Source organism: Alnus glutinosa, chromosome 6 (genome assembly GCF_958979055.1).
Source record: "Alnus glutinosa chromosome 6, dhAlnGlut1.1, whole genome shotgun sequence".
Taxonomy (NCBI): domain Eukaryota; kingdom Viridiplantae; phylum Streptophyta; class Magnoliopsida; order Fagales; family Betulaceae; genus Alnus; species Alnus glutinosa.
In genome coordinates, this window is record NC_084891.1 from 29,524,911 (window position 1) to 29,536,749 (window position 11,839).

General features: G+C 33.2%; 1 protein-coding gene across 1 annotated transcript; it reads left to right on the top strand.

Moving 5' to 3' along the window:
* Window positions 1–2,406: 2,406 nt before the first annotated feature.
* LOC133870063 (catalase isozyme 1) lies at window positions 2,407–7,223 on the top strand. The gene is made up of 8 exons (XM_062307106.1): window positions 2,407–2,557; window positions 2,789–2,885; window positions 4,330–4,607; window positions 5,107–5,883; window positions 6,056–6,145; window positions 6,512–6,579; window positions 6,712–6,805; window positions 6,934–7,223. The coding sequence occupies exons 1-8, from the start codon at window positions 2,543–2,545 to the stop codon at window positions 6,991–6,993; spliced, it is 1,479 nt and encodes a 492-aa protein (XP_062163090.1). The 5' UTR covers window positions 2,407–2,542; the 3' UTR covers window positions 6,994–7,223.
* Window positions 7,224–11,839: the final 4,616 nt, after the last annotated feature.

Below are 11,839 nucleotides of genomic sequence, written 5' to 3' on the forward strand. Positions count from 1 at the left end.
ACGTTTTTTTTGAGACAAGTTGTCCTGTGCGTGGGTCCCAGCCATTAAACAGGTTGTCAACTTTGAATTGGTGTAAAATTCGGGTCAAAATTCGAGTTTTGGGCGAGTGGGCGGGTTTTTTAAAAACCCGAAAAGAATAAATATTTGTTTCCAAATCCAAACACTTAAAATCCCCAGGCCACAGGCCATGCAGCGACGTGGTAGATTTTCATTGTTTCAATGCCTTGGACGAAAGTTGTTGAAAATGACTCCCTTTTCTGCCTTTCCCACACAAAAATGCCGCCTATTTCCTGTTCTTCCACACAAGATAGCATTTCCATGATCCAAATGCAGCCATGTAGATATATTAACATCCTTTTCTAATTTTTTTTTTTTTTTTTTTTTACACCTCTTATAAAGTAACGTAGCAATTCACATCGCACTTATCACGTCAACTATAATTAAATTTAAGGAAAAAATACACATAACCTTCTCAAAGTACTACCTCATTGTTAATGTCCCCTCCAAATTATCAATTGTGTCAATTTCTCCCCCTTAAACTACCAAAAAAATGTTAATGTCCCCCCTAATGACAATAACACCCTTTATAAAATTATTAAAATTTTAAAAAAGAAAAAACTAAAAAATTATTTAAAAAATACAAAATAACGAAAAGTTATACAAAAAATAAAATCTGGTTTTTCTTATTTTTTTTTTTCCTTTTTTTTAAAAAGAAAATTATTTTTATAATTTTCAGTTATTTTTTCGTTTATTTTTTTTTTGGAAAAAACTTTTGGTTCTTTAAATTTTTCGTTTTTAGTTTTTATTTAAAAATTGTTTTTTTTTTAATCTTTTAGTTTTAGTTTTAATTTTTTTTTCTTCGAATTTATAAAGACATTTTGGTTTTATTAAAAAAATTTAGGATCATTTTTATCTTTTTGTTGTCTTATTAAGAGATATTGACATTTTTTGATAGTTTGATAGGAATATTGAAACAATTGGTAGTTTGAGAGAAATATTGACAATTGAGTACTAGTTTGAGAGAAATATTCGTATTTTTTTTTTCTAAATTTAATTATCTAGAAACTGACGTGTCAAGTACAACATTAACTTGCAAACTAACATATATCTACGTGACATTGTCATGTCAAGTACAATCAAATTTAATTATTAAAATAAAAATAAGTAGAACGTAAAATATCAGATAGACCGACCGAATAAAAATACAAAATCAGCTGGGCCCAACAGTCAGACTCGTGGCTCAGCTCACCTGCGTGGCCCATTCGAATCTTATCGGCATATTAGAAGCTTTCACACACACTCTCCCGTAAAATCCAAAACCGAAACGGCATTTGCGAAGCATATCGGATCATAGTTTTGTGGCCTTTCTTGCTTTGAGCACACGTTTCAAGGCCTTTCTGCAAACGTGGCGTCATTGCAGTGGCCCATGTCTAAGTGGCTATTAATAAATTATAAGAAGCCACCAAAACCAGGATAAGGAACCATCACTTCCTGACGTTCTCAAATATTTAATTCAACTTCAACATAAATTGCCACCACCACTACATATATATATATATATATATATATATATGACTTTTTATCGTCCTAAATAAATAACAGTGGGGCCCGCGTCAATACTTGGCGAGAATTTCAAGCCATTGACAAAAAATAATCATTTTGTATATCAAAAATGCTTAGAAGAACAAACAAAATATGATTTTTTTTAGTATTATAATACTTTTTCCTTCTTTTTTTGTATTTTTTAAATTAAAATATTAATAAACAACCTAGAGCACAAAATTTTCAAAAAACACTCAATTTTTACTTTTATGTCCCATCATAATATTACAAGAGAAAAAAAAAATCTGAAAAATATAAAAAATAGTAATAAGATTATCTCAATTTCACTTTGAAGAATAGTATTGAAATAGGTTCCACTCTAATTTAAGTAAAATGAAAATAAATTATTTTATGGATCAAATTTTATTTTGTTGCATATAATGAATGATGTACATGATACTTTACTATATAATAATATATACATTATTAAATTCGTAAAATTTAATTTGCACTATAAAATTGATTTTTTTTTTGTTTGCAATAGTATATGTATTATACATGTAAAAAAAAATTATACACCATTATTTTCCATCATGATTACTTTTAGTGCTACATTTTTAAACTGTGAACTTAATAAAAAAAAAAAAAAAATCTCGTTCGTATTTAATGAAGTAATCTAAAGTATTGCCCCCCAAAAAAAAAAGTGAAAAATAGAAAATCCATTCTGAATTTGGGGGAGAGAAAAATAGACAATGCGCGAGATTGCTTTTTGTAATTTATCGGGCCGCATTTTTCGTTGATAAGATTAGCATGAACCCAACATAGGAAAATGAACAGTAAAAAGAAAAAAGATCATAAAAGCGCGAGCCTCTCGGACGTCTCTATAAATATTCCCAACCCACTAAACATAGCTCTCTGATTTACACGGCAATTTCTGTCAGGCCGAACCTCCTCTCTCTCTCTCTCTCTCTCTCTCTGTATTTCTCTTTCGCCTAGCGCCATGGATCCCTACAAGGTACTCTAGCTTGGGTTCGATTTGGAATCCTATTCCATCGTCCTTTGATAGCTTTGAATTCCAAATTTTGTAATTCTTCTGGGCTTGAATTTGGTTCCTTTTTTTTTTTTCTGAAAAAAAAAATTAGTTCGTTTATCGTTTCGGGTAGTGATTTTGTTGGGTATTAATGTTTTTGGTTAGCTAAGAGCTATTGCTGAATATGATGTTTGTGTGGTTTTTTTATGAGTGCAGTACCGTCCCTCAAGTGCATACAATTCACCCTTCTGGACTACCAACTCCGGTGCTCCGGTTTGGAACAACAACGCGTCCTTGACAGTTGGATCCAGAGGTATTTTGGCTGTGATTTGTGTTAGTTTTTCTGAATGGTTGACGTGGCTTTTGTTGTTGTTATGTGGATTATCGTAATAATTGTCTATTGAATGTTGGAATGCTTGATTAAATTTATTTTGTGATGATTTTTTTGTTGGATTGAAATCTTTGAATCCATTTCAAATGGGTTTTCAAATATGAATAGAATTGTTCCTTCTGGTGCTCGTGAAATTTGCTGCTTATTTCATCTTCACTATTTTTTTATTTTTTTTTGGACGAATGAGTAAAACATCATATATCAGCAAAGTATTACAATGCAATTCGGATATACCCCAAACTCCAAGAATACAGCTATTTCCTGAACACTAAAACTAAAACAGCATAGTATCCAATCTGTACATGCTCTACTGAACTCCTAGAAGAACCTATACAAGCCAAACATCTTCACTAACCAATCATTGTAACAAAAGAAACAGCCAAACCCCTCCTTCAACAAACAATCTCACCAACTCCAAACACACTAGCTTGAAAGCCCCAGCTCCTGCAAAGATCTTCATTAATCTTACTCCTTATAAAGCATCCGGACATGATTATTTGCCTGACCTCCCATTTTATTCTCTTGAGAATTCATCTTCACCATCATTTCCACTGTGTGTAATATTTTCTCATTGTTATTGCTATTGTGGTGGTTGTTATTGTCGGCGATATTTGTTAATTTGTTATGGCTACTTTTGGCAATACTTGAGTGTTGGGTTTTTCTGAAAATTTCGACCTTTCTGAACTAGGTATTTTTGGTTTTGTTTTATCGACAGTTTTCTGAAGTTGACTATTCACTTTAGCTATAATGCTTCACATCAGATCATTTGATCCTCAATGGAGTTCTTGTTGTTCTTCTTGGGGATATCACGACATTCATAATATTAACTCTGCATTCTAATGTTTTTTTTTTTTTGTTCTTTTCTTTTATATCTTGTTTTCTTGGGGGTTTTTTTTTTTTTTTTAGTACGCCTTGTATGTATTTATCCTTGTATTTCTCGCTACTTTTCATAAAGAGAAAAAAATAGGGTTGGTGTGCTATTTGCATAAGAGAGTATTGGCTTCGGATTCAAGGAATTGCAAAGATGAGGTTAGATGAAAAGAATGAGTTTGGTACTGATAGAAAAGTCATGCTGCTTTATAGATTTAATAGGGAAATGTCCCTGAATGGAGCACAATGGAAGAATCTGATTTATGTCTTGTTAGGATATGGCTTGTTCCAGGTTGACATACCTTTTTTGTTTCATCTTGGGAATTTATTTCTGTATTCTTATGTTCTAAAAAGGCATAAGGGAAAAATATAATAAAAAATACTGTCTTAACTTCTTCTTCTTCTTCTTCTTTTTTTTTTTATTTTTTTTTTCCTGCACAAACAAATGGAGTTGAGAAGCAGTATTTTGGATTTGAACTATGTTTCTGTTTGACAGGTCCAATTCTTCTTGAGGACTATCATCTGGTGGAGAAGATTGCACAATTTGATAGGGAACGGATCCCAGAACGTGTTGTACATGCCAGGGGAGCCAGTGCGAAGGGGTTCTTTGAGGTCACCCATGATATATCTCACCTTACATGTGCTGATTTCCTGCGAGCCCCGGGAGCTCAGACACCTGTGATAGTCCGTTTCTCCACTGTTATCCATGAGCGTGGTAGCCCTGAAACCTTGAGGGATCCTCGTGGTTTTGCAGTGAAGTTTTACACCAGAGAGGTGAGGGTTCATTCTTTTTTTTGAGGGTTCATTCAATATTGGATGATATCAATGCGGTGACTTTAATGGATATGTTTTTTCTAGTGAAGATATCGGGAGCAAATTTGATGGATATTTTTGATGATGAATGTAGCAGCCCCTCGAGGGGGGCTTTGGCAACAAAATACAAACAGCCACTGATTACAGCACCTTGTACTAGTTTTCATCTCTGAAAGTTTTTTTTTTTTTTTTTTTTGGGGGGGGGGGGGGGGGGGCTGATGTGTGTTTTTAGGTGGCTTCAATAAATGGTTTTTTTAAAAGCATGTTCAGTTATTTTTCAAGAAAATGTTCGGGCTTTATCTAGTTGCAAAAATTTTCCTCTAACTAGTGGTTGCTTTTTTTAATAAATCAACCTATAATTTTATGTACATATGACTGAATTGATTTCACATTATCTGTAAAGGTTAATGGGATTTCAAGGAGTTTTGTTCATATCTTGACCTTTTTCTTGTGTGCTCAGGGTAATTTTGATCTAGTGGGAAACAATTTCCCTGTATTTTTTGTCCGTGATGGTATGAAATTTCCAGACATGGTCCATGCTCTCAAACCCAACCCTAAGTCTCACATCCAGGAGGACTGGAGGATTCTTGACTTCTTCTCTCACCATCCAGAAAGTTTACACATGTTTACATTCCTATTTGATGATCTGGGTATTCCACAAGATTACAGGCACATGGAAGGTGCAGGTGTTAACACCTACACCCTGATCAACAAGGCTGGTAAAGTGCATTATGTGAAATTCCACTGGAAACCCACTTGTGGAGTCAAGTGTTTGTTGGAGGAAGAGGCTATTAGGGTTGGAGGAGCTAATCATAGCCATGCCACGAAGGATCTCTATGACTCAATTGGAGCTGGCAACTATCCTGAGTGGAAACTGTACATCCAGACAATTGACCCTGATCATGAGGACAGATTTGACTTTGACCCACTTGATGTGACCAAAACCTGGCCTGAGGACATTTTGCCCCTGCAGCCAGTTGGCCGCTTGGTCTTGAACAAGAACATCGACAACTTCTTCGCAGAGAATGAACAGCTTGCATTTTGCCCTTCCATTGTGGTTCCTGGTGTCTACTACTCAGATGACAAGTTGCTCCAGACTCGGATCTTTTCCTATTCTGATACTCAGAGGCACCGTCTTGGACCAAACTACCTGCAGCTCCCAGCTAATGCTCCTAAGTGTGCTCATCACAACAATCACCATGAGGGTTTCATGAATTTCATTCACAGGGATGAGGAGGTACGTAAGCTGGTTGCTGCATCTTTTAGTCTGTAAGACTTGTATGCAACCATAGTGTGGCTTATACCCATGAATGGTGTAAGATACTATTATGCTAAGATGGTATCACAATTTTAAGCTTTTTAATTCATGGAGATTTTTTCTGAATAGACACTATGATGCTAACTTTTAGGTCAATTACTTCCCCTCGAGATATGATCCTGTTCGTCACGCTGAGAGATTCCCCGTTCCCCCTGTTGTCCTCAATGGAAGGCGTGAAAAGGTAAGTGTTCATCAATTGCATCTGTCTTTTGTTTAAATGTAACTTTGGCATATGGGGTTGTTGAATGAGTTCACTGGTGATTGTCACAATTGTTTGAGCCTTGTGCATTTGTTTGTTTGACTAAGCCTGGATGAGATCATCTAATTCTAACAGTACAGCTAGTGCTTAAGTCTTCTTAATAGCATTATGAGAAACATGAAAAGAAAAGAAAATTGCATTTCCTTCTCCTTTCCTCAACTGACAGGAAAGTTGGAATTTTTTATTTTTATTTCCCAAATTTTACTTCATAAGTTAAGCAGATGGTTTGATGAAGAAACATGGAAAGATTTGTTTTGGAGTTCACACTGAATTTGTTGGTTAATGCAGTGCATGATTGAGAAGGAGAACAACTTTAAACAACCAGGAGAGAGATACAGATCCTGGGCACCAGACAGGTACCTGTGTTCCTCCATTGTCTTAACTATAAATATAAATAAATTTATTTTATGACTTATACAGGTGTCAATAGATATCATTTTAACTATAAATAAATATTGTTTTGCATTTCTCTCGTGATCTTTTTCCAGACAAGAGCGCTATATTTGCCGATGGGTTGACGCTTTATCGGACCCACGTGTCACCCACGAGATCCGCAGCATCTGGATCTCATACTGGTCTCAGGTGGGTCTTTCTCTCTGTTACTTCAAAAATTATAGCTGTGATAATTGGAGGCTCAAAATTCGAATGGTAACATCAAGTGAATTTGTAATATTTTGCTGATTTGATGTTCCTGCTGGCATTTCCTACAGGCTGATAAATCTCTGGGTCAGAAGCTAGCATCTCGTCTTAATGTGAGGCCGACCATGTGAAAGTTGATGTAAGCTGGATGTTTTGACTTGGGGTGGAGTGAGAAAGACTAAATGTGAGAGGATGCCAGTCGTTTGGAAGGATAAATCAGTGTTCATCCTAATTGCTGTGTAATATCAAATACTAAAGCTTGCATGCTGTGCGACTCTTTAACCTGATGTTTCAATCTAATAAACGCTGGTTCTATGTGCAAGTTTTTATAAATAATTTCTTGATTTGGTTTGCACCGTCATTTCTTTGTTTGCTATGTAGTTGGGCCAACAATTTTTTACACGATCCATGATTCTGATATGAATTTAACGCGAAATTAATAGGTTATAATCGTAGGATCCGACTCGTTTAATTAAATAAGTGGGGTTATAGTTGACCTATATAGTATTATATTAATGTCTCAGCATGACCCGAACTCAACACGCGACATTTAGAATTAATAATTTTTTACATGACTCGCTAATTCGACATAAACCAAACACGAAATTAGCAGGTTAAGATTGAAGATGTTGATCTGTTTAATTAAATAGGTCAGATTATAATTGATGTATATAATTTTATATTTCGACATGACTCAAATTTTACACACGAACAAGAATGGACACCCTACTGCAATCAATTACCATGCGGGGAGTGATTCCTACACTCCTCATGTACAACAGGGGCACTCTCATAAGACACATTGGGGTTGAGCTCAATATATCTGCCCATGCTGTGCATGGAGAGTTTTTCTACCATTTTCCTTACCATGCACACAACCTTTAAGAAACAAGTTGTGTGAGGGCTTGGTGTACACATGGATAGGCATCGGAGTATCCTAGGCCCAATTGAACACTCAACAGTAATTGGTTTTGTGAAAGTTTCTATCACGTTCACAGTTCAGAATGTGCTCATAGTAGACTTGCTTTGCAGGCTACTTGATAAACTAGGGTTTCAAGTTTTAAGTTACTTTACATTATCAATGACTGCTAACTACTTTAAAAGCGGGTGAAGGTCATCCCGTTCATATTTGGGCCTAAACGTTGGGTTGGATAAACTTTTCCTTCAAAAATGAGTCGTACATTTTTATTTTATTTTTTTCATTTAATTTTAAAAAAACTAAACTTATAATTTCTGATCTTTCATTATTTTTGCAAAAAAATACACAAACTTTAAAAAGTGTGTTATCTATATTTCAAAACTTATTTTAAAATTTCAACTCTCCTTTGAAATTTTTTGTTAAATTCTGTCAAAATTCTCAAAAAAATCTCACTTTTTTGAAGAAAAATAAATAAAAAAAATTGTTAAGATTTAGGAGTTGGTCAGAATTTAACGGAATTTACAAAAATACTCATGTCTGAATTTTTAATTTTTTTTTTTTAAAAATAAACATAAAGAGCATTTTGGGCCAGACAATTTGACTTACACCATGTATTTGTTAAAGTTATTCTCATATTAAAAATACATATGGAGATTAAATGCTAATATATAGTTTAATAGACTGAATTTAACCTAAAAATATAAAAAAATAATAGTAGAGTTAACCTAATTCAAAGAAAATTTTCGTAGGTTAATTTCGTAGTAACTTTAACTTACTTGGTAGGCCTTCTTAATCATACACTGGATTGTTTCAACTTAAGATCATAGAATATTGATAGCTTTCTATTTCGAGTGCGTAGGAGCCCCCTTCAATAGCTTTATTTCAATTTCAAATTTTTTATTATTATTATTATATTAAAGTTATATGGTTTTTTAATTGGGTAATCGAGTGATGTCACACAAAAATCAAATAATTAGGGAACTTTCTCGTAGTTGTCTTATAAAAAAATGTATTGTTAAATAGTCTATTAAACAAATGAATTATTAAAGAAAAACCACTTGTTTTTCTTTATTACCTACTTCTCCCAGATAGCCTTGTATGCTTACCTTTTTTTTTTTTTTCTTTAATGGAGTGCTTTTCACAATTGGATGACATGAAACAGTGAGGAATCCCTTATAAGAATTATAAGGGTCTATAATTCTTAAAATTGTGACCGTTCATCTAAAATGAATGGTCATAGTTAATTTTGACATGTCATACATTTTGATATATACACATATTCATAAAATAGATTTTTAACTAATCACCCAAATAAGGTGGTCGGATTCCATAAAAAAACATTAAAGATAATCTGATTAGAAGCTTAAAGGAGTGGCCGACCACTCCCAAAATCATAAGAGGGTGGCTCTTTAGTGGGCCCAACCATTTTGAAGGCTTTGCCGTGTTGGTTTAACCACCTTATTTGGATGATTGGCATAAGAAGGTTTTTTTCTTTTTTCTTTTTTTCTTTTGAAAAAAAAATTATGTTTTTGTTAACGATGAATGACGTGCCAAAATCATGGAGGTTTATTTTTAAAAGAAGAGGCCCTGCAATTCTTAAGAGTTGCATAGGATCATTATTCAAAAGGGATCGGGTGGACGTCACACAAAAATCAAATAATTAAGGAAGTTTAAAGTGATATAATTAAAGTATTATTATTAAATAACACTTCGCAGTTTATCCGCGTATGCTATACTGTCTGCACACAAGAATCCCAACTACCAAGCAACCTGCCGACCTTAAAAAATGACTCCTACTTGGTTCTTAAAGAATTCAGTTTTAATCTTGATTGAGAATATGAATTTTTGATTTCATTGTTTTTTTTTTTTCTGATCTAATTGATTTTTCTCCAAAATTTGAATTGTGATTTTTTAATTCATATTATTTGTTCATTGTAGATCCATTGGAATTTTGAAATCATTGAGTTTTTTAAAAAATAAATTATTTATCTATTCAATATGGAAAAATGAGAAGGGAAATATTACAATTTACAAGGAAAATAAACAATGGGACTGGCATCCCAACAACAACCACAGAAAAAAAATTCAAGAAACCATTAGGAGTAGGTCAAATAAATCACCTGGCCCATTGAATTGGCGGCTAGAACCGACGATTTGAAGAAGCAAAGCCGAAGCAAATTTGATATCACAAGTCTTGCTACAGTAACTGAAGATGAGAACCACAAAATAAGCATTGGAGATGGTTGGATTGGATCCAACGAAGAGAAGCACCATCCTAGGGTCCGATGAAGAAGGTACCCAATTAAGGATGCTTGGTGGACACCAAAACAAAACTGCAACCATATCTGAATCTCCATAGACCAAAAGAGGGTTCTAGCTATGGAGATCCGGTGTAAAAGAAGCAGGAGAGTCATAGATTTGACGTGTGGATCAAAAGGAGATGGTGGCGTGTGCAACACACGCGCGCCATGAATGTGCATGTGTGCACGTGCGGTAGTGAAAGATGTCGGCAGAAGCAGCAGAGGCCAATGGTGGTGGAGGGTTGGGGCATGGGTGGAGCAAGGACATAAAAAATGATAAATCTGACTTTGTGAATTTTACTATAAACTTCTGACTTGATAACCCACGTAGTATTTATCATGTCAGCTACTAAAAAAATTCAATCTATATTTTAAGTTTTGCTACTTAATTTTTTCATCATAAAATAAAAAAAATCAAAAAATACTCTAAACTGTCTCGTGAGTTTATAAAATGAGTTGTAGTACAAGTTGCAGTATTTCAAGCATTTTTCTTTCATACTTATTTTGCATTAACATGTGTTATAATGGGAATATGAGCATAAAAAATCATATGCTCTATTCGTTAAAACTTTTGTTTTATATTTCTCAAAACAAAAATATTAACGAACAACCAAAATACAAAATACTTCTAATATTATAAAAACATTTTTTTTTTCTTCTATATCACATCAAAACATATTTTTTCAAAAAAGAAAAAGAAAAAAGAAAGGCCCTCTAAAACAAGTTAACAAACATGTCTCACATGATGATGTTACCAGACCTTTATATCTCATGGTGATACGGAAATGATTTAAAATTAGTTGGAAAATAGTATCGTAATTTTTACTTTTAAATCATGACATTGCATAGCGTATGTGTTCCATATAAATAAAGAAGAGAAAAGAACTCCAAAGTAGTCAAGCCATTGCATTAAGTAATCTAACTTGTGTATTTTTTTTTTTTATTTTAAAAAAAAATTGTTAAATAGCATGATTACATTATAACAAATAAATCTCTCTAGTATGACTCTGTAATAAAATAATATTTTCGTACAAAATCATATCACTTTTCTGAGAAAGTTCTTATAAAATTATAATTTTACTCTCAAATAATTATTAAAAAAACAAATTGGTATGGGTAGCCTATCACCCCTCAATCCAATTATTGGGTGGTTGGATACCTCTAAAAACCTTTTGAGAGGGATTCTGTTAAACTACTACTTGTATAAAAAGTTTAAAAGTCACCTTATTTATTTATTTTTTTTTTTTATGGACATTTAATATACATGTAGAATTACTCAACTTTTTGACTCTGATACCATGTTAAATCACTACTTATTCCAAAAGTTTAAGTGAATAGAAATAAATAAATTTAATCATTTAATCAATACTTTAACAGATTTAATACTTACAAAATTCGATTTTAAGTAGCCGAACCATTGTACACCCTTAAGATCATATCTCATAGATTTGTAAAGCCATCATGTTGGTCGTGAATCTAATAATATATTTTCTTATGATTTCTCAAAAGAGTACGTAAAAACAGAATAAGAAAAAGAGAAGAAAGAAGAAGAAAATAATAAAAAAAAAAATTACAATTTAGCCTCTTAAACTGCCAGTCGTTTTGTAAGTAGCCTCACAAATTGTTAACACTTGGACTCTGACTCTTCAAATTATCAAAATGTTTCAAAAATGCTAATTTTATCGAAATATGCATATATTACTCCCGCCACGTCTCAATTTTCAATTAAAAAATAATAAAAATTTAAATTTAAAATTT

Bases quoted from the DNA above. Each gene is read 5' to 3' on its own strand.
- LOC133870063 (XM_062307106.1), top strand. The intron at 6,580-6,711 runs GTACCTGTGTTC...ATCTTTTTCCAG, and splicing joins AGATCCTGGGCACCAGACAG to ACAAGAGCGCTATATTTGCC. The intron at 6,806-6,933 runs GTGGGTCTTTCT...CATTTCCTACAG, and splicing joins GGATCTCATACTGGTCTCAG to GCTGATAAATCTCTGGGTCA.